This window comes from Notamacropus eugenii, chromosome 1 (genome assembly GCF_028372415.1).
Source record: "Notamacropus eugenii isolate mMacEug1 chromosome 1, mMacEug1.pri_v2, whole genome shotgun sequence".
Lineage (NCBI taxonomy): Eukaryota > Metazoa > Chordata > Mammalia > Diprotodontia > Macropodidae > Notamacropus > Notamacropus eugenii.
In genome coordinates, this window is record NC_092872.1 from 65,577,661 (window position 1) to 65,604,099 (window position 26,439).

Consider the following 26,439-nt stretch of genomic DNA (forward strand, 5'->3'; position numbering starts at 1 on the left):
AGTCTGAATCTTCATTCAACATGTAAAAGGCTCTTCTCCCAGGGTTACCTAGCGGAAAAGAGGTAAAATGAGTGGTGTGGAAGCTACCAATTTGACCATGGGTAGAGAGCTGTTTCTCAGTCCCACAAAGAAAGACCAAAGGGAACTGTGAAAGAGTTGAGGAAATGAGGTAGAACAACAAAACCCTGGGAGAAATAAAGAGGACCAAGGTCACAGGCTCTGACAACAAAGTTCCTCTAGAAAAGTCTGACAGAAATTAGGCCTAGATCAACATCTCACACTATATGCCAAGATAAACTTCAGAAAGAGCTTGTGATTCAGGCATCAAGGGTGAAATCATAAGCAAATTACTGGAACAAGGAAGAAATTACCCATAAGATCTATGGACAGGGTAAGAGTTCATGACCAAACAAGAGACGGAGAAGTTCACAGAGAGTAAACTGAATAATTTTGATTGCATCTATAATTAGAAGAAAAGCAAAGAACTGAGAAAAAAATTTCCAGTAGGTTTCTAAAGTATATATTACTCAAATTTACAAGAATTAAGAGCCACTGCCCAATTAATTCAGGTCAAAAGAACCTGAAAAAACAGTTTTCAGGGGAAGAAATCAAAGCTATCAATAGCCATATGAAGAAAATGTTCCAAATAACTAATAATCTGAAGTACCTCTTCATACCCATGAGACTAAGATGACAAAAAGAGAAAATGATGAATGTTGGAGAAGATGTGGGAAAATAAGTACACTTAATGCACTGTTGGTCAAGCTGTAAACTAGATCCAACCATTCTGGAGAGCAATTTGGAATTATGCCCCAAATGCTATTAAACTTTACATACCCTTTAACTCAGTGATACCACTTGTTGTTGTTCAGTAATCTTTCAGCTATGTTCAACTCTTCACCCCATTTGGGGTTTTCTTCACAGGGATACTGGAATGGTTTGCCATTTCCTCCTCCAGCTCATTTTATAGATGAGGAAACTGGGGCAAGCACAGGAGAAAACTGAGGCAAACAGTGTTAAGTGACATGCCAGTAAGTATCGGTGGTCAAATTTGAACTCAGGAAGAAGAGTCTTCCTGACCGCAGGCCCGACAACTCTATCCATTGTACTACCTGGCTGCCCCTTAATACCTCTAGAAAGTCTATTTTGCCCCAAAGAGATCAAGGAAAGAGGAGAAAGACCCATAATACATAAATATTTATACCAGCTATTTTTGTGATAGCAAAGAATTAGAAACTAGGGGGATGCCCATAACATGGGGAATGCCTGAACAAGTTATGGTATATGAATTGTGATGGACAACTGCTGTATGGTGTTATAAGAAATGATGAAAGGAATAGTTTCAGAAAAACCTGGGAAGATTTGTATGAACTGATATAAAGTAAAGTGAGCAGAACTAGGAGAACTATTTATACAATAACATGTTGTAAAAGTAATCTAATTTTAAAGAGTAACTCTGATCAACACAATGAACCACCACAATTCCAAAGTACTCATTATGAAACATGCTATCCACTCTCTAGGGAACTGATGGAATCAGAATACAGATGAAGCATATTTTTTTTCTATTTCTTTTATTCTTCCCTTTGGGGGGGCAGTGCATGGCTAATTTGTTTTACATATCTACACATATTTTTAACGAGTTTTATTTTTTTCTTGCCTTCTCAATGGGTAGAGAAGGGGGAAGGTAGAGAATTTGGAACTGAAAGTAAAATAAAATTGAGTTAAAAAAAGGTTCCTCCAGGGACAAGCTAACAAAAGAGGGAAAAGAAAGTAGAGGGTGGTCATAGAACTAACCACAAAGACAGATGACACATCATCAACAGACACCAAGAAAAAGATTGGGGGATACAATGTAGCTATACTTTACATCTAGAATAAAGCTCAGCTGGCCAATGGAGCAAGGGAGGTTTATAAAGAAGGCATTTCCATCACCAGAAGAATTCCTGTTGAGTTAAAGTTGTTATTTTACCCTAAACTAGAAGACCCATAAAGACAGGTACACAATGGGCCAAATGATGACCCTATAAGGTCAAGGAAACTATGGATGCCTGAGGATAAGCGAAAAGATTCCAGGCATTAGAGAAGGCCCCCATCCAGCACCCTCTCAGGGACCAATGCTGTATTGAAGAGTAAAGACTCCTATGTCCTATGGCTACAGAACTTCTATATTTTCTGCCCTCTTGTACTTATAATAAGATTTATGGTGGAGGTAAAAGAATTTTGCCTCCTACTTACTTCCTTTACTCTATCAATCTCACCCAGTTTTGGTGGTTGAAGTGTATATACTTGTAATAGAAAATATGGTTGGAAATAGGGGGTACTGGATTCACAGGTGGAGATAAATGGATATTATGGAGATGAAGATAGGGAATTTAAGTGTATACCCAAGTTCACAAAAAAACAAATTTTAGATGCAAACAAATGTATTTTAATCAGTTCAGTTTCCAACTGAAGCTTGCCTGAATCTCATAGAATATTGAAAGAATTGGTTTTCCTGGTCCAAGAGGGCACTCACATAGACCTAAGCTTTTTACACAAGCAATTTTAATGTCTAACTTAACATGCCTTGAATGTGTTGTTGGTTAGCATTTCCTAAGTCCTAACACCCTTCCTATCATGTAACACTAACAGCACTCAACTCCTAAACATAAGGGATCACAAGGAAAAACAAGAACACTAACACTAGTTATGACCAAGGATGTGCTCTATCATCAAAGGGAAGGGAAATGAGAAGGAAATAAGCATTTTTTAAGCATTAATTATTTGATAGGTATTGTGCTAAAAGCTTTGCAAATATTTCACTCAGTCTTCACAACCACCCTGAGAAAGTGATGTTATGATTTACAGCTGAGGAAAGACAAAGTTGAAATAGTCAAAGGTTAAATGGCTTGCCTCATGCTGTACCTGTTATTTCCGCCACAAGGCTGGGGTTGGACTACATGATTCCCGAGGCACCTTCCAACTCCAGATCTATGTGACCTCTGTGCTCAGGAAGAAGACACCCTGGTCCAGAACTGAGATAACATTAAGTAGTATAGTGGATAGAATATTGGGCTTGGAATCAGAAAGAAATGAGTTCAAATTCTGCCTCAGATAGTTATTAATTATGTGGCCCTAAGCAAGTCATTTAACCTGTCTTACTCAGTTTCCTCAACTGTAAAGTAGGGACAATAATAGCACCTACCTCACAGAGTTACTTGATCATATCAAATATCTGATCATAATCAAATAAGAAAATATGTGTTAAGCACTTTAGCATAGTATCTGGCACACAGAGGCATATAAATGCTAGACTCTAGCTCTGCCCCACCCAACGTTTCCTAGGTGTATCTCCTGACCCCTCTTTTTCCACTCTGCGTCCTGGAATACCTGTTCAATTATTAAACAAACTTCCCTTTACACTAGACTCTTTCATGTTCCCAAAACACTGGGCCACGATGCTCTCTGTTCCCCCAACTGCTACTTCCAAACTCTCTCCATCCTGGCAGGGGAAGAAGACAAAGAATCCATCTTATTTTAAAACCCAGTAAGTAAAACAAGAGTCCTGAACATAATAAGCCCCTAATCAATATTTCCGTTGTTGCATTTTCTTCTCAATTCAATTGTTTCTATTATGACATAAATTTGAGGGTCCCTCACCATCCTGGTCATTCTTAACTAAACCTGCTCCAATCTGTTAGTTCACTTTTGAACAGAACTGAACTTTATCAACATAGTCTGACCAGAGCAGAAATAGGGACTAGTACCTCCTTTTCTGTTCACTGGGAAGCCTAAGAGTACATTAGTTTTTGTTACATTACAGAATCATGTGAAACTTGAAGCAAACTAAATCTGCTTAGTATTTATTACGAATTGACTCACATAAAGAAAGCTACTAAGAAAAACCTTCCTCATTCTCTATTGGTATTAGCTCTGTGTGTATTTTTTAAAATCTAAATAAGAGATAGTGTGACACAGTGAAGAGAGCTGGCCTTGGAAACAAAGACTGGAATTGAAATACTGGGTTTGCAGTATACTGGCTGTGTGACCCTGGGCAATTTATAGCTCTCAGTATTCTAGGCTACTCTATGACTATAAAACACCAAAAAGATGCTAACTGACCTGCACTGGTAAAAGGAATTTTCTTATCTGGGATTTCCTTTAAGAGTGAAATCACAAGTACCATACTGGACTACATATTTACCTCCATTCAATTTCAGTCTTGTTAGTTTTAGCCTACTTCCAGGTTGGTGAGACCTTTTTAGATCTTGATTTGATAATCCAAAATTATACCTCTTCCAGATTCTGTACCCCAGCAAATTTGACAGAAGACACTGGCCCTTCTCTAACTTTATCCAATGGACTAATAAATATACTGAACAGCAAAAAGGCTGAGAATGGAGTCCCTGAGACTTTCCCCAAATTAATATCAAATCCATTAATCAATATTTTTAGCTAGTCCTTCAAATAGTTATACATACATTAAAATATATTACTATCTAACCTATATATTTTTTATCCATCTTGACAACAAGAATACCATAAGAGAATGTAAGATGCCTTACTGAAACCCTGAAACTACTATTTAACTGGCTACTGACCATATCAAAAAAGGGAAATATGATGATTTTTGGTATGACTCATTCTATGGTGGTTCCAAATAAACATAACTATAAAAATGTGTTATGCACATACTGTGTGTATGTATATGTACATATATACACACACACAAACACATAAAAATACATAATACACATATACACCTGACTATAAATGTACACAAACATAAAATGGCAAATTACAGATCAGAACTAAATAATTTCATAATTCAAAAATGCTTCTTTTGACAAAATGATTTATTTTTAAGGATCTAGAAATTATCTACAAAATAATGTTTTTCATAGACTCATAACACTAGGTTTGCAATAGGATAAAGTATTATCAAATTAATCAACAGGCATATGTAGAGCAACAAGATTCGTCATTACTCCATTATGGTTGGTACTAAATTACTTACAAGTTACTTAGAAATATACACAGATAAGTATGTCACCTTCTTTCTCTCAATTCTCCTTAGCAAGCTCATCTATTATTATGACTTTATATTACCTCTATTTTGATGTCTCCCAAATCGCTCTGGTACTAACCTTGGAAGTTTTATATTTCAGGTTTTATGAATTTTTAAAGATATTATATTGTAAAAATATAACAGAATGCCTGTACAAGGTGTCCTCACATTAAAAATAGAAACTATTATGTAATCAGTAAGGTTTGCACCTAGGAAAATGGATAAAGCTGTTAACCTAAAACAAGTGGCACTCAAACAAACAGTATGTGAGTCACATAACTAGCTCCAGAGATTGGAGGCAAAAACCAAGAAGAAACAACATTGAGCAGCTGACAGAAAAAGACAGCAGAATAAGGAAGCATTAGGATAGGCTAAGATGATCACCACCAATTTCTGAACAGGACGCACAGCTCTATTTGCCAAGCAGACAATAAGAGAAGATTGCTATAAGGGAATCCAAAAGGAAGGAGGGATAATCTGGGGACAATCCTCTTGCCTACACAGGCACGAGTGGAAATGACTAAGTACTGACTGCTAAGAGTATCTTTCTTATACACATACGATGTCCTTTCATTCATTGTTTTTTTCTGCTTTCCTTGGAATGCTTTCCCTTCTCCTCTCCTACAGAAGTTCTACATATCCTTCAAAGTCCAACACAAGACCTATCTTTCTGAAGTATGCACAACCATTATGATGAAAAAACCTTTCTTTTATTATAACTGAAAATTAAAGCCCTTCACAATCTGACTCCACCCTATCTTCCCAGACTGATTACATATTGCTTTACTCCAGGTTCCAGAAAGCAGATGATGAAACATATATCCTTCCTTTGGGTAGAAAAGTGGGAGGCTACGGGAACAAAACATATGCTGTCAGACTTGGTTTGCTCTATCAGTCTGTTTTGCTTAACTTTTTCTTTGTTGTAAGAGAGGGTTCATTAAGATAGGAAGGATATATATATAGGGAAATAACTTATGTGGGGGGGGGGGAAGCATCCATGAAGTTTTTTTTTAATAGATATTTATTTTGCTTTTTGTTTTCATTAAAGCTTTCAAAACCCCTATTATGATTTGGGTGAATTAAGGGGGAAATTATTTCGGTGGCGGTGAAGGGGGAAATTATTTCGGTGGCAGTGAAGGGGAAAACAAAGGGGAGAACGCCCGGTGAAAATTGGTAAAAGCTGATGACAATAAGCATAGTTGACTTACTTCACTCTGCTGCTTTTGCTTTCCCAGATAAAGTTAAAGTTCATTGAGAGCAAGGCCAATATTTCATATTTTTTCTATAACCCCCAAACTGCTTAGCACTCTATACATCATAGCTCTCAATTGATTGGTTTAAGATAAATGCAAGATGATTATCAGTTGTTTCTTCTAGAGAGGATCTGAAATTGTCAACTTTAAAATGTGCAATGTGACAATTTAAGTAAGCTACTTAAAATTACAAAGAACTTTAATGATGATTTTACCAGTGAGCTTATTACGAATAAATGTTATTTAAAACAGGGAAAGGGAAAGTTATTATGATCATTTAATTATCAATAAAGATCAAATTATCAAATTCAGTGACAGGGAAACCTAAATGTGTTAACAAGATAATAAGGAAGATGAGCTGAAGGAAACACGTATTCTTATCTAATAACAAGAAAAAAATTAAAACTGTGGTGCCTAAATGAAAAAAATGCATTAATTGATATTAACAAAATGCCATCATTTTATTAGATCATCACATCTACAAAATAATCTGTAATAAAACATTCCAAAAGTTGCTATAAATTTCTCTTCCATCTTCTTCGCTCTATATTCACATGTAAGACATTGGAAAGTGTACTATAGGCCTGTAAGCCTACTTCTGCCATTGGTTGTGTTCTTCAAGGAAGTCACTTCTCTCTGATTCTTAGTCACTTTTAGCTCCAAAGTCTGTGATTTTGAATAGCTATCAACCATTTTATTGTTCTGTGATGGTCAAAATGAGGGACTAATTTTATAAGCAATCTGATAAAATTTATATAAACTGAACATTTAAAGAGATAAAAGCTTTGCAGAAAAAAGTATACATCAGCAAAGGAAAATAAAAAAACCAAAATGTGCAAATGATCCATCTGCAAGTGCAAACCAGAAAACTTAGTATGTATCATAACCAAAATTATATTTCTAAAGCTACATGTAATATAATGTGGCTAAAAAAACCTTTCTGTTGCTAATAACGAGTACAAAAAAAAATTAAAATATTCTAAAAATAACAGTTTTGCTAAGCTAATCTTGAGCTCAATCAACAAAATATTTACAGGCCATTCGACCTACGTATACTATTAGATGGTGTCACTAAATGAAAAAAGATCCCTCCAAAACAAACACCTCCACTGTCAATCAATGAAGTAGGGGTGAAAATGTGATGCAGTCTCATAAAACATGCCACAAAAAAGTTTATCTGTTTGAAGACCACTCTTTTAGGAAAGCAGCGACTGACCAAGACTAAATACTAAAACGGTACATTTATTTTCAAATATCTGCAGAAGATTTTATTGAAAACTGAAAGATTCTCAAAATCAGGGAAGTTATGGGATCTCTCTATACACAGTTCAAATTATTTAAAAGGGTACAAAAAGTCTTAGCAATTACTCAGGATGTACAGTTTTAAAAAGTGCAGATACTAATACACTTATGCAATTTCAAAAGCTTTTAAGCAAAATTTCTTCCATCCAATCTCTTATTTCCCAACTCACAGCAGCAAATACCACTTGCCTTAACTGTCATTTTGATCATGTCACTCTTCTGCTTAGGTGCCCAAAGTAAATCACTATTACTTCTCATGTGAAACCCAAGTTTCTGATCCTAAACATGTACTTTGGAGAATCTCAAAATTGGAAAGGACCTCGGAGTCCATAAAACTCTACCCATAACTGAGAAAAGATTCTTTCTACAAAACACCTAATAAAAAGTAATTGATCATTTGCTTGAAAGTCTTCTAAAGACATGGAACCAATAACCTTTCCAGGAAGAGTGTTCTATTTGTTACAGATCAATAATGTTATGAAACTAATCAAACCTAAGTCCGCCTCTCCAAAACTTCTAGCACTTGCTCCTAGTTTTGTTTGCCCTCTGGAACCAAATCAGACAAGTCTATTCCCTCTTCCACATAACAGTCATTGAAATATCTGAAGATAGCTACCATGAAACTCCTATGTATTCCCCAGCCTAAACAGAGACAATTCTTTCAACAGACTCCCTCATGGTATGATCTCAAGATACTTCACATTTTGGCCATAATCCTCTGGATTCTTCTTAAAATATAATGCTTAGAACTAAACATTATACTTAACGTCTGACCACAGCAGACTTGAGGGTGTTGATCATTTCCCTAATCCCTAGGCCTGGACACTATGGTTTCTCTTAATGAAGCCTTAGTTTGAAAATAGAGAAAGAGGAGATTGATGAATTGGGCATGCAACTAAAAAAGCTAGAAAAAGAACAATATAAAAACCCCCAATTAAATACCAAATTAGAAATTCTGAAAACCAAAGGAGAGATTAATAAAACTGAAATTAAGAAAACTATTGAACTAATAAATAAAACTCAGAGTTGGTTTTATGAAAAAAATAGTAAAATAGATAAATCTTTGGTTAATTTGAATAAAAAAGAAAACCAAATTAACAGTATCAAAAATGAAAAGGGTAAATTCACCACCAATTAAAAGTTAATTAAAACAATGATTAGGAGCTATTTTGCCCAAGTGCATGCCAATAAATCTGACAATCTTGGTAAAATGGATGAATATTTGCAAAATATAAATTGTCCAGATTAACAGAACAGGAAATAAAATACATAAATAAGGCCATTTCAGAAAAAGAAATTGAACAAGTCATCAAAGAAGTCCCTAAGGAAGAAATCTCCAGGCCCAGATGGATTTACAAGTGAATTCTACCAAACATTTAAAGAACAATTAATTTCAGTACTACATAAACGATTTGAGAAAATAGGAGGAGTCCTACCAAATTCTTTTTATGATAATATATGGTCCTGATACCTAAACCCAAAAGAGTCAAAACAAAGAAAGAAAATTACAGGCCAATTTCCCTAAAGAATATAGATGCAAAAATATTAAGTAAAATACATTATTAGCAAATAGACTGCAACCTATCTCAAAGATAATGCACTATGATGAGGTAGGATTTATACCAGGAATGCAGGGCTGGTTCAACATTAGAAAAACTATCAGCATGAGTGACCATATCAACAACAGAAACCATATGATTATCTCAATAGATACAGAAAAAGCTTTTGACAAAATACAACCAGAATAGGAATAAATGGAGTTTTCCTTAAAATAAGTAGCATCTATCTAAAACCATCAGCAAGCATTATATGTAATGAGGATAAGGACCAGGGATGAAACAAGGATGTTCATTATGACCACTGTTCTGAAATGTTGTATTAGAAATCTTAGCTGTAGCAATAAGAGAAGAAAAATAAACTGAAGTGAATTAGAACAGGCAAAGAAGAAACACAGCTATCACTCTTTGCAGATATGATGGTATACTTACAAAATCCTAGAGAATCAAATAAAAAAGTTACTTGAAATAATAAACAAATTTAGCAAAGTTGCAGGACATAAAATAAACCCACATAAATCATCAGCATTTCTACATTACTAACAAAGCCCAACAGCAAGATAGAGAAATTCCATTTAGAGTTATTTATAAATTTAAAATATAAAATATATAAATTTATAAATATAAAATATTTGGGAGTCTACCTGTCAAAACAAATTCAGAAACTATATGAACACAATTACAAAACACTTTTCACACAAATAAAGTCAGATCTAAAAAATTGAAAAAATATCAATTGCTCCTGGATAGGCCAAGCTACTATAGTAAAAATGACATTCTACCTAAATTAATTTACTTATTCAGTGCCACACCAATCAAATTACTGAAAAATTATAGAACTAGAAAAAATAATAACAGAATTCATCTGGAAGAACAAAGGGTCCAGAATATCAAGAGAATTAATGCAAGGGAAGGTGGCCTTGCCATACCAGATTTTAAATTGTATTATAAAGCAGTAATCATCAAAACTACTTGGTCCTGGCTAAGAAACAGAGTGGTAGATCAGTTGAATAGGTTAGGTATGAAAGACACAGCAGTCAATGACTACAGTAATCTACTCTTTGATAAATCCAAAGACTCCAGCTTCTGGGATAAGAAGTCACTATTTAAGAAAAACTGTTGAGAAAACTGGAAAATAGTATGGCCAAAACTAGATAGGCCAACATCTTACACCCTATACCAAGGTAAAGTCAAAATGGGTACATGATTTTGATATAAAGGCTCATACTGTAAGCAAACTAGGAAAGTCAGGAACAGTTTAGTTTACCTTTCAGATCTATGGAGAAAGTTAGAATTTGTGACCAAACAAGACATAAAGAACATTATGAAATGCAAAATGGATGATGTTGATTAGATTAAATTGAAAAACTTTTGAAAAAACAAAGCTAATGTAACCAAGATTAGAAGGGAAGCAAAAAGGTGGGAATCAGTCTTTAAAGCCAGTGTCCTTGATAAAGGCCTCATTTCTAAAAGAGAGAACTAAGTCAAATTTATATAAATACAAGTCGTTTCCCATTTGATAAATGGTCAAAGAATATGAATAGGCAATTTTCAAATAAGAAAATTAATGCTATTTATGATCATATGAAAAAATGCTCTAAATATCACTACTGATTTGAGAAATGCAAACCAAAACAACTCTGAGGTACCATATCACACCTATCAGATTGGCTAACAAGACAAAACAGGAAGATGATAAATGTTGAAGATGTGGGAAAATTGGAACACTAATGTATTGGTGGTAGAGTTGTAAACTGATCCAACCATTCTAGAGAACAATTTGGAAAATGTCCAAAGGGCTATAAAACTGTGCATACCTTTTGACCCAACAATATCATTTCTAGGTATGTATCCCAAAGAGATCATAAAAATGGGAAAAGGACCCACATGTACAAACACATTTAAAAGCAGCTCTTTTTGTTGTGGCAAAGAACTGGAAATTGAGGGAATGTCCATCAATTGGGGAATGGCTACTGTGTTATAAGAAATGATGAGCAGGCAAACTTCAGAAAAACCTGGGAAGACTTATATGAACTGACGCTGATTGAAGTGAGCAGAACCAGGAGAATAGTGTACACAGTAACAGCCACATTGTGGGATGACTAACTTTCATAGACTTGGCTCTTCTCAGCAATGCAAGGACCTGAGACAACTCCAAAAGACTCATGATGGAAAATGCTATCCACATCCAGAGAAAGAACTATGGAGTCTTAATGCAGATCAAAGCACACTATTTGCTCTCTTTTGTTGTTTTATTTTGTTTCTTCTTCTTGTGGTTCCTCCCATTTTTTCTAATTCTTCTTTACATGTAGAGCCCATATCAGATTGCATGCCACCTTGGGGAGGGAGAGGGATAAAACTTAAAATTCAAAAGCTCATGGAAGTAAAGGCTGAAAACTAAAATAATTTTTTTTTAAAAGACACGCAAAATAAAACTAAGGGAATGAAAAAAATGAAGCCTTAGGTTGTATTAGGTTTTTTTTTTTCCGGTTGATATATTACACTATGGACTTATATTGGGCTTTAAGTCAACTAAAATCCCCAGATCTTTTTTAAATCAACCGCTGTTTAGCTATCTTCTCCTTGTGAAATGAATTCGACTCCAAGTATAATATCTGGCATTTATGCCTATTAACTTTTATCTTAGATTCAGCCCAATGTTCTAGCCTGTCAGGATTCTTTTGGATCCTGTTATCCAGTAGGTTAATAATCTCTCCTCAGCCGGTTATCATCTGCAAATATATACCATTTATGTCTTTTCCAAGTCACTGAAAAAAAGTTAAATAGCAAAGGGCCAATTGTGCATCCCTGGGAACTCCAGTAAGGATCACTTTCAGTTTAATCAATCAGGTCCAAATTCACCTAAATGTACTATTGTCCATATTTCTCTACCTTGCTCACAAAAACAGCAAGAGTGACTCTGTCAAATGCTTTGTGAAAATCTGAGTAAATTGTAACTAAAAAATCCTTAGTCTGGCATGTCCTTGAGGAAACTATATCTGCTCTTTGTGTTCTTTTATGTGCTTCTTTTATGACATTCACTAAGCAACCTTTAATAACATGTTCCAGAATTTTGCCAGAATTTAATCCTAGCTGAATGGGCCTTCATTTAGACTTCATTCTCTTCCCTTAAAAAAAAAAAAAAGAGAGATTTGCCCTTTTCTAATGTTGCATCACCTTTCTTTTCTTCACAGGTTTCAAAGATCTCTTGAGTGTGAGCTCACCAATCACCTTAATGCCTATTCTATCAGTACCGTGAGCATCTGGGCAGTTATATGTTTTCTTAGCTCCTTACTAGCCATTTTTATCCTGGTAAAGAAAACAGGAGCAAAATAAAAAGTCAAATGGTTCTATATTCTCTCCACTGTTTCATCTCATCAACCTTAAACAGCAGGTCAACTGCCTTTTTTCAGCTTTCTATTTTCTCGTAGCTTAAAAAACTATTGGTCTTAGTTTTTTTCACTCAAGTCTGAGCACTGGTGCTCTTAAAGTCTTACAACCATGCTATGCTTGTGTTTATTTTCCATTAACTCTCCACACTTCTAACTTCTATAAGTATCATCAGTCAAAAAAAAAAAACAACAAAAAAAAACCTTTATTGAACTTTGTTTTATTAAACTTAAGTCTTTGTTTAATCAAAAAAACCTTTAATAAACCCCTTCTATGTACTAAGCACCATGCCAGGCACAGGAATACAAAGACAAAAACATTCCTAACCTCAAAAAGCTTATTTTCTATAGGGTGAAACAACATGTGCACATGTATACAACATACATACAAAGTTGTTCAATTTAAATCAGTGATTAATTTTTTGCGCCTCCACATCACTCTTTAAACATTTGTCACTCAAACTGTTCCTTTCTTTATCTTCAGAATCTCATTCTTCAGAGTCATCTATCCTTGCTTAGCCTACTCTCTTGCATCTCACCTATGTCTAGTGCTCTTGCTTTCCCACTCCCCACTGTCTCAGTTCCTTGCAATCTGGCTCCTGAACCCACTACTCTACTGCAATTGCTCTCAAGGGTCACAAATGAACACTTAATAATCAAATCACATTCGTTTAGTCACTCATTCTTGACCTCTCCTTTACTTTGATATGACTGACCACTCCATCCCTCCTGGGTACTCTTGCCTCTACTGACTTCAGAAATATTTTATTCTCATCATGCTCCTTAAATGGTACCTTGTCCATATCATTCATTGTCCTCTTTCAAGCCTCTTATTGTGGGTGCTGCCCAGTAATTTTCTCTCCTTTACATATCATCTCTCCTGTAGTAATCATATTCATTCTCATAATTTCAACTTCTACCTCTATGAAAAGACTACAGTTATCCCTTTCAAATCATGATTTACCTATCAAAGCTATATCACAAGTTGGCATAAAAAATTAAATGGGAATTTTGAAGGATTTAGTGGAAGCCTCAGATGACACAGGAAAAGTTTAGAAACTCAGAAAATAATAATTCAGACTTCTTCTCTGGTACAAAGGGAGGGTCAATAAATTTTACGAGGATTTTCCAGATTGGGGGGTGCCACATCCCTAATCCATACATGGAAAGGATAACTATACACCAATCTCCATCTCTAGTCCTGATCACAACGAGTATTTCATCTAGCATTAGGACACCTAAATAGAGAAGGTCCATAGATCCATCAGCAGTTAAAACTCATGTCTTCGCTTTGTCTATATTCTTCACTTCTCATTCACAATAACTAAGATGTATTCCACATCTTAGACATTTGTCACATATCCATGCACTCTTCTCCCATCATCACCACCTTAGTATAAGTTCTTACTACCACCTAACCAGAGTGCTGCAATAACCTCTTAAATCTTCATGACCCCACTTAACCTCAATCTAATCTGGTCTTCCTTCATACCAATAGCAGATTTATCATTCTTACATCTTACTTTTTGACTCAAAAATCTTTAGTGGGTCCCTATTTACTATTAAGAAAAGTTAAAACTCCTTTGCCTGGCATTCAAAGTCCTCTAAAATCAGACTCCGCACCATTTTTCTAGCCTTATCTCACATTACCCACCTCCAAAAACTACTTTCTAGCTAAACTAGTCTTCCCTGATCCCCAAAACAGTCTTCAAATGATTCCCTATGCTTGGAATGGCTTCCCTGTCCTTTCTTCGAAAGCATAGTTCAGTACCAATTCTTCCATGAAGATCTTCCCTAATTCTCCCTCAATCCTTGTCATATTCTTCCTACTCAGATTTCACGGAATTTTGCTTTGAAAATCTCTAATCACATAATGTGTATTATGAACTTTTTGATCTTATGTTCTACTAGCCTTTAAGCTTGTATCTTCTCTAAACTTTGTACCTTTCCAAATACCTAGCCAGATGTCTACACATAGTAGGCATTTAATAAGCACATTCCTTCATTTATTTATCAGTATCTGTGCCGATGTGTGCATATCAGCACCTCAGAGGATGCAAAAGTAAAGAAGATGCAATCTCTACCCTCATAATATGTTAAGTCTTTCAAGAATTACACTGGATCAGGAGGTGAAAGATGGCTAAATCACAATCCTGGTTTGATCACTTACAAAATACTGCGTATGAACTTATTCAAATCAGTCAATCTCATGGAGCCTGGTTTCCTCACAGGCACATAGAAGTAACAAATATTTCTGTTCTATATACCTTTTATTGTTATTCCAAGAATCACATGGCAAAAGCATACAAACACTCTGAAAACTGTAACATATTACTTAAATACAAGGTATTTTTATCAGAGATCACAGAAATTTAAATCTAAAACTGACAATTCAACCTTTCATTTTATAGATGAAAAATCTGAATTAACGAAGTGACCCACAAGTTAGTCAATATCTAAGGAATACTCAAAAGTGCACTGTGGAAAGCCACTAATAAATGGAAAATGTATTTGCTACTATCTTCCCCACTCCTTTCAAACTGTTCTTTTGGAGGGGGGGGGAAGGGGAGACCAGACCTGTAATTTCATTGATGCAGAGAATTTCTTTGATGTAGGTAGCTAGATGGCACAATGGTTACAACACTGGCTCATCTTCCTGCGCTCAAATTCGGCCTCAGACACTAGCTATGTGACCTGGGCAAATTGCTTAACCCAGTACGCCTCAGTTCCTCATCTGTAAAATGAACTGGAGAAAGAAATGGCGAACCACTCTGGTATCCTAGCCGAAAAAACTCCAAATGAAGTCACAGTCAGACACGACTAAAATGACTGTACAACAAAGAGAATTCCTGATGAGTTAACACCAATAGAGTTGTAATTGTTCAAAATCATAAAATCTTTTGAGTTGTCTAAGACACTGATGGTTTAAGTGATTTTCCCAGGATTAAAAAGCGTCAGTTAGGACCCAAATCCACCTTCCTGACTCCTGTTCTAGTTAGCTCTCTATCCATTATCTCAAGCTACTTCTTTCTTTATATTTACTTATCATAAATTAAAACTGAGAGGGACCTTAGACACCAGCTAACTCAACTTCTAGATTATTTTACAGATGAGGGAACTGAGATCCACAAAACATAAGTGATTTGCCAAGGTCACTGGCAGCAGCCAGAATTCAAAATGAAGTTTTCCAACACCAAACCTGGTATTCTTGCCAGTCTTGACCTGTGTTATTTTCTCCCAACAGAATGTAAGTTTTGTTTTTGTCTTTGCATCCCAGGGCCTAAGCACAATGCTCAGGACATATTGCATGAATGAATCTTATAGATGACAAAACTAAGGTCAAAGAGATTAAATGATCTGCAAAAGATTTCAACAACTAGTTAGTGACAAAGCTAAGATTTGAACTGAGGGTCTCTTGTAAAGCCTAGCGTTCTTTCCTTTAAACCACACTTTTAAGGCCCACCCTACAATAGGGTTCCCCATATAGATTCTTCGGTTCCTAAAATGAAACAAACCAACTTTGAGGTACAGGGGAGGAGAAACGTCAATTTTAGACTTAATAGGAACAATTCATGAAGGATTATATCACAGCCCTTTTTTAAACAAATCTGCCCATGAACATACAGCTAACAAATATGTAAGATACTTATAAAAATACACCCACCCCCATTCTGTCTCTCTAGGTTCTCAAAAAGTTTCAACTGTTTAACCAATTCAACTATGCTGTCCTTGAACCTTATAGCTCATTGTCCCTATAGAAGCATTTCCAAAAGCCAGCTCTGAAATACTCCCAATATTCTGCCTGCTCCATCAAGTGCTGCTAAACACAGCTGGATGAGTCACACACACCTCATGACTTGAGATTATTACAATTTATAGTCTTCCCTCAACTAGGTCCACATACCTAATCCTTTCACTTTCCCTTGATCCATTCTCTATCTCTATCACTCCTCACACTTTGGCTGTCCCAAATTGTCCCTTCTCAAACTATCTCCATCACCACACCCCTACCCTCTCTCAGAATACCTTCCCTCACACTTCTCCTAAGAAAAAAAAAAAACTACAGGCTATTCTAACAAAGATCCCTCTCAATTGTACAATCCCCCATTCTTCAGTCTCGCTCCACTTTCATGGTAGTAGATGACCCCTTTCTTTATAAATACCAACTCCTCTATTTATGCCCTTGATCCTATCCCATTCTGTCACCTCCAAAATTTAGAGCCTTCCATTGTCCCTCCTCTCTCTCTAATTTTCAACCTCTCCTTATCCACTGGCCCCTTCCACACTGCCAACATATCCAGATCTTCCCTATCTTTTAAAATCTTTTATTTGACTTCTCTCTTAACTTCCTCTTTCAATACCAGAATCCTAGAAAAAGCTGTCCACATTTATTGCTTTTAGTTCCTTACCTCCCCCTTCACTTCTCAACCATCTGCATTCTGGTTTCTATCACAATCATCCCATGGTCCACGGTCACCAATTGCCTCTTTACTGTTACAACCAGTGGCCTTTTCTCAGTCCTTATCCTGCTAAATAGCTGAAGCTTGACACCATGGACCACTCTATCCTTCTGGAAACACTACTCTTTGAGTCTTTCTGACATTACTTATGTTCCATCTTTCTCAATCTTCATTGCAAGATAATCTGTCATAGTTTACCACAGATGTATCGGCATATGCCAGGGTCTCCATCTTGGGCCTTTTGCACTTCTCTCTACCTAGTGCATTGGTAAACATCAATTCCCAAAGATGCAACCACCATCTCTACACAGATGACCCCCAAATCTACATATCTAACCCTAATCTCTCTACTAAGCTTTAGTCCTGCATCTCCAGTTATATGATAAAGAGTTCTCAACCCAGATGTCCCAGGGATATCTCAATTCAATAAATGCAAAACAAAACATTCTCTTCATCCCTAAACTGAGGTGCCTCCTAACTTCCCCATTTCTGATGAGGACACCACCATACTTCTAATTATTCATGTTTAAAACCTAAAAGTCACCCTCAACTTTTCAGTCTCACTTTTCCCCTAACAATATTCAATCAATTACCAAGTCTTATGAATCCCAACTTCTTATCTATCTACTCCTATCCATTCATTTCATTTTTTCCCTCACAGCACAGTCACACTAGACCAAGCCCTTATCAACCCCTCTCTGGACTACCATAACAGCCTAATCAACTAATCTACCAGCACTCTGCCACGCCCTTCTCCAATCTTATCTTCCACTCAGGTGTCAAGGTGCTATCACTAAAGTACAGTTAATCTAACCAAGTTACTTCCCTACTCAAGAAATTTCAGTAATTCAGCAATGCCTTTGTGATGAAATAAAAATAGTTCTTTGGTATTTAAAGCTTTTCACAATCTAGCTCCAGCCTATATTTCCAGGCTGATTATGTACTAGCCCCTTTCCAGGATTCATTCTATGAGCCTGCCAAACGAGTCTACTTGTTATTATCTACATCCCATCTCCTGCTTGTGTCTGTCCCCAGGCAGAAGTCTCCAGTGTCTAGAATACTATCCTCCTATTCCCCTACCCCTTGGTACCTTTATTTTCAACTCAAATGCAACCTGACTTCCTTTGTCGTGTTTTCCTCCCCAATCACTGTGTATTTATGCTGCATACACACACATGTGTATATATGTTTACCCACAGTGTATATATATATATATATATATATATATATATATATATATATATATATATATATATATATACACACACATATATACATACATTCAGTATACATAGATATATATGTAGATATATCTATATCTAATATAGATATATCTATATGTATACTGAATACACACACATATATGCGTGTACGTGGCATGTGTGTACAAAGAGGCAGCATGGGGCAATTGATAAAAAACCAGCCATGAAGTTTGGAAGGCCTGGGTTCAAGTCCAGATAAGGCCTAGTGAAATGACACTGGAAAAGTCATTCTTAGTTCCAGGCACCAAGGCAATTGGACAACTTCTAAAGACTGCAAATTACAAGGGTGTCAGTCTGCATTGGTAGAGGGAGTTTCCACACATTGGGACATCTAGACAACAATGAAATTGCAGATTTAGTCCCCATTATTGCTTCTTCATTACTACCATGTACATGCTTTGCATTCTGCACCCTACCCACCCCACCCCCCCAGGGCAATATAAGCAGCTTAAAAGCAGGGTCTATCTTGCTGTGGTATTCATGAGCTTAGCACATAAAAAGTATGTGACAAATGTCTAGTTTGATTTACTCCTCCTTCATAAAAACGGATCAAATGATGACTCTTTGGAGCTCAGTTTCATGTGTAAGACCCTTTCTGGTTCTAAATCCTGTGATTCTAAGAAAAATGCTCCAACTAGCTATTTCTGAAATACAAAAAAAAAAAAGCATCTTGATTGTAAAAAAACAAAACAAAACAAAAAACCACCCACCCACAACTAATGTTAACTGAACTTCTGCAACTGAACTTCACTGTTCCTCTGGATATTCAATTAATGAAATTAATGAAAGAAAGATGACAGGGAATTTTGGGTCCTGGTGAGGCTCCTGTTCTAATCAACTAACCCCTGCCCCCTTTCTCTTGCTCTTGAGCTCAGCACTTTTCCATCTGTCCATTTTAAGGATATAGATCATATCCAACTCAGGTCTGACCAGGCAAGTCCCAGCTATGAACAAGAGATTTTTTTTTTTAGAAAACTATACATCCAAACTCATGCCACCGATAAACTTTAGAAAAAAATTTAATTAATTTATTTTTAGTTTTCAACATTCACTTTTATAAGATCTTATAAGATTGAGTTCTAAATTTTCCCCCTCCTTTCTTCCCCCCCTCCCCAAAACAGCATACAATCTGATATAGGCTATACATGTACAATCACATTAAACATATTTCCACATTAGAATTATTGTGAGAGAAGAATCAGAACAAAATGGAAAAACTACAAGAAAAAAGAGAAAATAGTCTGCTTCAATTGGCATTCAGACTCCACAGTTCTTTCTCTGGATGTGGACAATAGCATTTTCCATCTTGAGTCTTTTGGAACTATCTTAGATAATTGCATTGCTGAGAAGACTTCAGTCTAACAAAGCTGGTCATCACACTATGTTGCTGTTACTGTGTCCAATGTTCTCCTGGTTCTTCTCACTTCAGTCAGTATCAGTTCATGCAAAACTTTCTGAAATTCGCCTGCTCATCATTTCTTATGGAACAATAGTATTCCATTATATTCACATACCACAACTTGTTCAGTCATTTCTTCAAATGATGGGCATCCTCTTAATTTCCAATTCGTGGCCACCACAGAAAGAGCTGCTATAAATATTTTTGTACATGTGGGTCCTTTACCCTTTTTTATGATCTCTTTGGGATAGAGCTAGCAGCGTTATTGCTGGGTCAAAGGGTAGGCACAGTTTTATAGCCGTTTGGACATAGTTCCAAATTGTTCTTCAGAATGGTTGGATCAGTTTACAACTCCACTAACAATTCATTAGTGTCCCAATTTTCCCACATTTCCAACATTTATCATTGTCCCATTTTGTCATGTTAGTCAATCCAATAGGTATGATGCAGTACCATTGACTAACTTCTACAGTACAAGTACCAGGAGTTAGCCACTTTCCCCTGCAAGCTCCAACCTACAGTATTATTCTAGGATACCATCAAATTCTTTGTTTCTGCCCTTAGGCTAGTTCCCCTTCCTCTCTGCCTTTCCTTCTCCTTCCCCCTCCACCCACCGTGCCTGTATACACCTCAGATGTGCTGGTCTTCCCAGTATCTATGCAATCAATGCTCATCGCAGACAAGGTACTCAAAAATTCTGCTGCCTGAATACAATGCATGATTGTTCTAGACACTAAATGTTCCAATAGTGTCACAGTCTCTGTATTTGTAAGCAGCCCTATTTAGCCCAAAACTCAGTCTCAGTTCTCTGTAAAGGGCAACTTAAACTTCTATAGTGAAAATGTTGGCCACGCTGAAACCTGCCTTCCATTTATAACATCACTGCTATGAAACAAACTATCCCATAACATTGTTTCACCTGGTCATATATTCACAGAATTAAGTAACTGTTATTCATCAGCTGTGGAATATGCATATGCTTATGCTCAATTAAGACTGCTTTTTAGCACCTTTGAACAAGGTGAATCAGTGCTGGAGGACAGTCAAGGCAGGGAGTCATGAAGTGTATCAGTGAGCACTTCAATATTAATTCCTAAGTACCCTATGCATATAACGCCCTTGCACACGGTCCGCACTTTCCTCACTCAGCCTGCAGCGCCACCTCTCCTTCCTTCCACTGCCCATCCTACTTTCAGACACAGCTCAAGGATCATCTTTTGCATGAACCTTTCATTATTTCCTCCAACTGCTAAAATATCTTGTATTTTACAACTTTGTATATATCTGTATTTATACTGTATATATCTATATACATACTTGTCTCTCCCATTAGACTATAAACTTCTCGTCAGAATTGTTTCGTTCTTTTTAGGTATATTACCAGCATAATGCCTGGTCTATAGCAGCTGCTTAACAAATACTTGTTAAGTAATTGATTTCTGGGTTTGTGCCTTCCCTCCAAAGGACCTCCAAGGTATAGGAAGTTATTTATAAAATACTAAAGGCTCTTTCCTCACAACAATCTGGTAAGGGAGGGAGTATAATTATGATTTCCATTTTTTAACAGTTAAACGACTTGGCCTGAAGTGATAGGTCAGGTATCATCTGATGCCAAGGCCAATCGATGCCCTTTCCACAGCTCCAAGTTGCTCATTTCTATGCATAGTCCAGCACATAGAACTTGTGACTTCTGAATGTCTATGCAATGTTCTACACAGAAAAGGCACTCAAAAAATGTTACCCAAATACAAAGCTGGAATGTTAATATTTAAAAAGCAGTAAAATCAACTTTTCGCGTTAAATGGTATGGATAATTCACAAGTAATTTATATTTACCTTTAGAATACATTTATTACTTTTCCAGCAATTTGTCTTCTAAATATTACTTCCATAGGTAATGGAAATATAAAATATAAGCCAGATGTAGAATTCTTTCATAAAATATGTCATCCATAACATAAAGGACCAGGAGAGGAGTAGGGGTGTCCTAGTCATGTGGCAAAAGCAAGGATTAACAGATAGACAGCCCAAGTGCTGTACTGGTTAAAAAAAAAAAAACCCTAGAAAGGGCTGTTGTGGAAAAAGCTCCATAGGAAGTTTATGGAAACATACAAAAAAGAATCACACAAAAGGAAAGATGAGTTTGGGGGTGGGGAAAGGGTATCCACATCAAAAGAAAGCAAGCATTTTTGCAGCCCATCTTAAAAAGAATAGTAATCCCTTAACATCTACTGACAGCCATAAACGGAACACTGGAAAGCAGAAAAGCGCTTTGACATTTTAAAATTTGTGGAGGTAAATCCACAGAGTAAATAATCAAATACTGTTAGGTCAACTGCTTCCAAGGTGACTTAAAAGATATAAAAAGAAAATCAATAACAAACAGAATTACACACACACACACACACACACACACACACGTAATTTCATAGGATCGGAGCTCAGTACTTGAAAGCGGCCCTAGAGATAATCTTGCCCAATCCCTTCAACGGACAGATAAGAAAACCAAGGCACAGGAGACTTTACCTCCCAGCCCAGGGTAGCCCAATTTGGAAGCATCTTAGCCAGAGCACAGGAACGTGACCAAATAGAAAACGCCTTCCCTAGCAGCTGAAAACGCTGCCTGGCTTTGCAGCGTTGCTACAACTTAACTCTACACTATCTCGCTACACCACTACTTACTGGTGCCTCTCACGCGATCCTCACACCTGCAAAGTTCTCCCTCCTCTCCTGGACTCTCCAGTCTCATCTCCAACCCAGCTTTCCCCACTGGCCTTCCAGATCCCTCCCAGGGCTGGAGCTTCCAGCCCAGATTAGACGATTAAGCACTAGGTAATTCACGTTATCTGTTTGGAAGGGAGCTCCTCCAGGGCACGGACCCAGGCTGGCCTTTCTTTGTATCTGCAGGGCTTAGCCTAACGCTAGGGACGGAGCTCCTTCCACCAACGTCACTCTTCAGCTCCAAAGATGGGAGGTTTTAGGTGGGTTAGGGGCTTTTTTTGGGTGGTTTTACTTATTTTTTGAGGGCGTTTCTGTGCGTGCACGAAAAAGCACTGCCCAGTCGGTATGCCTCCCCACCTCCTAAAACGATCCCTCGCTCGGGTCCCAGAAAACCGGGTCCTCCCAGAGCGGCAGCTCCCCTGCCGCCGTCCTCGTGATAGTCATCTCTCTCCCACTAGAAATCTGATTTAGCAGCAAGAGGAGGAAAAACAAATCTTCTCCCAACACGTGTTGGATGAATGTGTAAAAAAAAAAAAAAAAAGTCATTCCCATTCAAACATTTCGAAACGCCGAGCAAATATTCAGACAAGTTTCTAGGGCGAAAATAATTCTTAGTCATCTGGTGATGGAATTCGCCCGCACCCCCTCCCCCCCACCCCGGGCACCCGGGAAGCGGCCGCCGCGCTTCACACCTACTTAGCCCCCGGCTCCCGGGGCCAGCACAAAGATAGGGGAGGGGAGGTCCGCACTCGGGGCAGGAGGGGCCGGAGGCTCCGGCGGGGCTGGGGGGGGGGGGTCAGGAGTCCGCGACACCCCCCGCCAGACACCCTCCCGGCCCCGGGCGGAGAGGCCAGCCCCGCGAGCCCGGGCTCCCCGCCGCCGCCCCCCGCCTCCTCACAATCTCCGTCTGCGGTCTGTCTGGCCGAGGCGGCGGCGGAGCCCCGGGAGGAGCCCTCCTCCGTCTCCCGCAAGCCGCCCGACCACCCCCGGCGCCCCCGGGGCCCGCGCCATGTTGGAGAAAGGGGCCGCGGCCCCAGCGCCCCCGTCCGCCTCCGCCGCCGCCCCGGCCCCTCCCCCCTCCTGCGGCTCACCCGTCGCCCCTGGGACCAGCCCCGCGGCCGCCAGGAGGAGAAACATCTGGTAGCGGGGGGGAACGGTCGTCTTCCCCGCGACGGCCGCCGCCGCGGCCGCCTCCATGGTCCCGCGTCGTAGTCCGCGTCGGGTCCTTTCGAGGGGCCGGGGCCGCGTCTCGGTGCCCCCGCCCCGAGGAACCAGAGAGCCTCGCCTCGCGCCGCGGCCTCGTTCGGCCCCTTTGTAACTGCTCGGGGGGGGCCCTCCCATTGGCTGCGAGGGACGTCCCGGCCCCGCCTCCCGGCAGCTGCCGAGACGGGAGAACAACAAGAGAGGCGAGAGCCCGGCCCGCAGGGCCGCAGCCAATCCGGGGCCGGAGGGCGCCGGGAACGGCCGGGCCCCCGCCTCCTTCCCAGTCCCTCCACAGGCTCACCCCTCCCACCCCGCCTCCTTCCCAGGCTCCCAGGACTCCCCCGCCCCCTCCTCAGCCCCACCCCCTCACCCCGCGTCCCCCCACGCCGGAGGTTTCGGATGGTGCAAGAAGTGGGGGGGGGGGGGGGTGAGCAGTGAGCCGTGCACTGGAAGAGGAAGCGGCCGCCGAAGCCAGGGGCTCTGGGGTCCCTAGAGCTGGGGGGCGCCCAAGGGGCCCCAGCATGTTGTGCCCGCGGAGGGGAAGTACTTCAGGACTGGGGGCCTCTCTCCGCTCGGTGCACGGGGACCGGGGCGGCCGCACCCCCTTCCCAGGGGACCGTTATCGCCCTGGGCCACTCCGGAGCTGCCGCCAGCTCCGGGCCCTCTTCCGTCCCCACTCCCCATTCCTCCTCCGACGGCCCCCCTTCCCCCGAAGCCCTCGGAGACGTGACCTCGGGGCCGTCTGCGCTTCACCACTCTTACTAACTGAGCCCGGAGAGCCGAGCAGGCCGGAATGGGGCCGCCCCGTTTTCTAACCACTCCAGCGGCGGGATGGGGGAAAGGCGGTCTACACCGCACGCACGATCGCCGAGACCCCCCGGGACTCAAGAGCCCTTGCCTCTCTGGCTCGCCCCTTTCATGAAGTCAAATAAACTCGGGAGAAACTCGGAAGGGGTAGAGGGAACTCTCGCCGCCGAGACGAGGCAGCCCGTTCTGCAACCACAAGTGGCTAATGTTTAAAACCTGCGGTGTTTGCAGTACCACGGGTATCCAGCGTGCCTCTTTGGGGAATCTTTGGTTTCCTTCAAGACGAAAATAAGCTGAACTACTTTTCCATTCTTGATTTTCTCGGCTGAGAGACACTCCTCCCACCTTCACTTCAGTATGTGCCAAAATAATTTAGCAGCCAGACTTCTGATTCTGCAATAAAATACTTTTACTTTCGATACAAATACTATGCAGTTTTTTAACGCTAAACTTTTTTTTTTAACAGAAAGCTTCAATATCTATTTTCCATTTATTTGGCTTCAATCCTTTTTTTTTTTTTTAAACTTAATGATCTCTCCTTGCCTCAGTCTCCTGGCTTCCTTCAAGTCACTGCTAAAATCCCACCTTCTGCAACAAGCCTTTCCCAGTTCCCCCTAATACCTCTCCTCAGTGATTATCTCCACTTTATGCTGTTTACATATATATATGTATATATATATATATATATATATATATATATATATACACACATATATTCATAGTTGTTTACTTGTTGTCTCTCCCATTAGACTACGAGCTCCTTGAGGATCAGGAGTTTTTGACTTTGTACCCTTAGTGCCTGGCACAAAGTAGGTGAGCTTTATAAACGCTTATTGATTTGACTTTTTGACTTGGATAAGGAACTTGTCCTCATTTATGGATTCCCTTAAAATGTGTTTGGGCGATAATGTATTAATAAAAGTGGTTAAGAAAACCTTTAAATCTGGAGACTTTAAAAGCCTAGTAAGAGTGGGAGTAATAGTGATTAGGGCTGATGCAAATGAATATAGCTTTTAATCCTCCCCAGAGTGGCTTGTATTTAAGGAGTTTAAATTGTTAAGATAAATGAATTAACTCACTGGTGCCTGCGACACAGGGCAGCAGTGAATAGATCGCCTGACCTGGAGTCAGGAGAACCTGAGCTCAGATGTGACCTCAGACGCTTATTAGCGGTGTGACGTTGGGAAAGTCATTTACCCCTGTTTGCCCTAGTTTTCTCATCTGAAAAATGGGTTGGAGAGGAAAATGGTAAACCAATCCAGTATCTATGTCATGAACACCCCAAGTAGGGTCACTGTGAGTCTGACACAACAAAAGCCTGAGACACAATCCCCCCCACTCCTCCCCACCTCTATTTAGAGACCTTTGCGTGCCGTCTGCTTACAGAAAGGAAAGCAGTCAACACTTCTGCTCCTAACCATCTCCTTTCTTAGGGGTTCGGCGACTTGATGTCTCACTCTCAAAAGTTTCTAATTGCTGATCTAGCTTTTTTTCTAATGATTAGAATGTGTTTGTGGACTAGATACAGTGTTTCTCTCCCTCAGAAAGTCTCCGATAGACACTGACTAATTGTATCTCTCCAGGCTCCATAAGGGCTTCCATCTTACTAGTCTTATTTAGAATCAACTGTTTTGCTTGGTTTCAACTCCAGGAACTTCATTCCTTCCCCCAGAATAAATTCCTCACCTGAAATCTCATCGTCATGTGGACTGACTCAGTTTTTGATAATCTTGATAATCCAACACCTCTTCTGTTTCCTGAGTTGCCTCTCCCCTTAGTTTGGAGCTAGGGGCTGGAAAGCTAAGCAGTCAACTCAGAACTTTTCAAATATTTATTTTCCATCAGTTGCCCAACTTGGTTTCCGAGTGGGTCCCAGACGCCCCTTCCCCTTTTCAGCTTCCTTTTGTGAATTGGCTTCCTCGATAGTGACTGTCTTATTTTTTGTTTATATATCTCCAGAACTGAAGATAGTGTCTGGCGCTTAATATGTGTGCTTAATAGACGTTTATTGACTAAAGACAATAATAATCCTCAAAT

At 39.2% G+C, this 26,439-nt stretch overlaps 1 protein-coding gene across 1 annotated transcript in view; it reads right to left on the bottom strand.

The window, feature by feature from the left end:
- Positions 1–23,847, bottom strand: part of TGFBR1 (transforming growth factor beta receptor 1) — a 67,138-nt gene extending 43,291 nt beyond the window's left edge. The window contains exon 1 of the mRNA XM_072604737.1: positions 23,484–23,847. Within this exon, the coding sequence (XP_072460838.1) occupies positions 23,484–23,733 (250 nt within the window). The 5' untranslated portion in view covers positions 23,734–23,847. The remainder of the gene's footprint in view (positions 1–23,483) is intronic.
- Between the last annotated feature and the right edge of the window lie 2,592 nt (positions 23,848–26,439).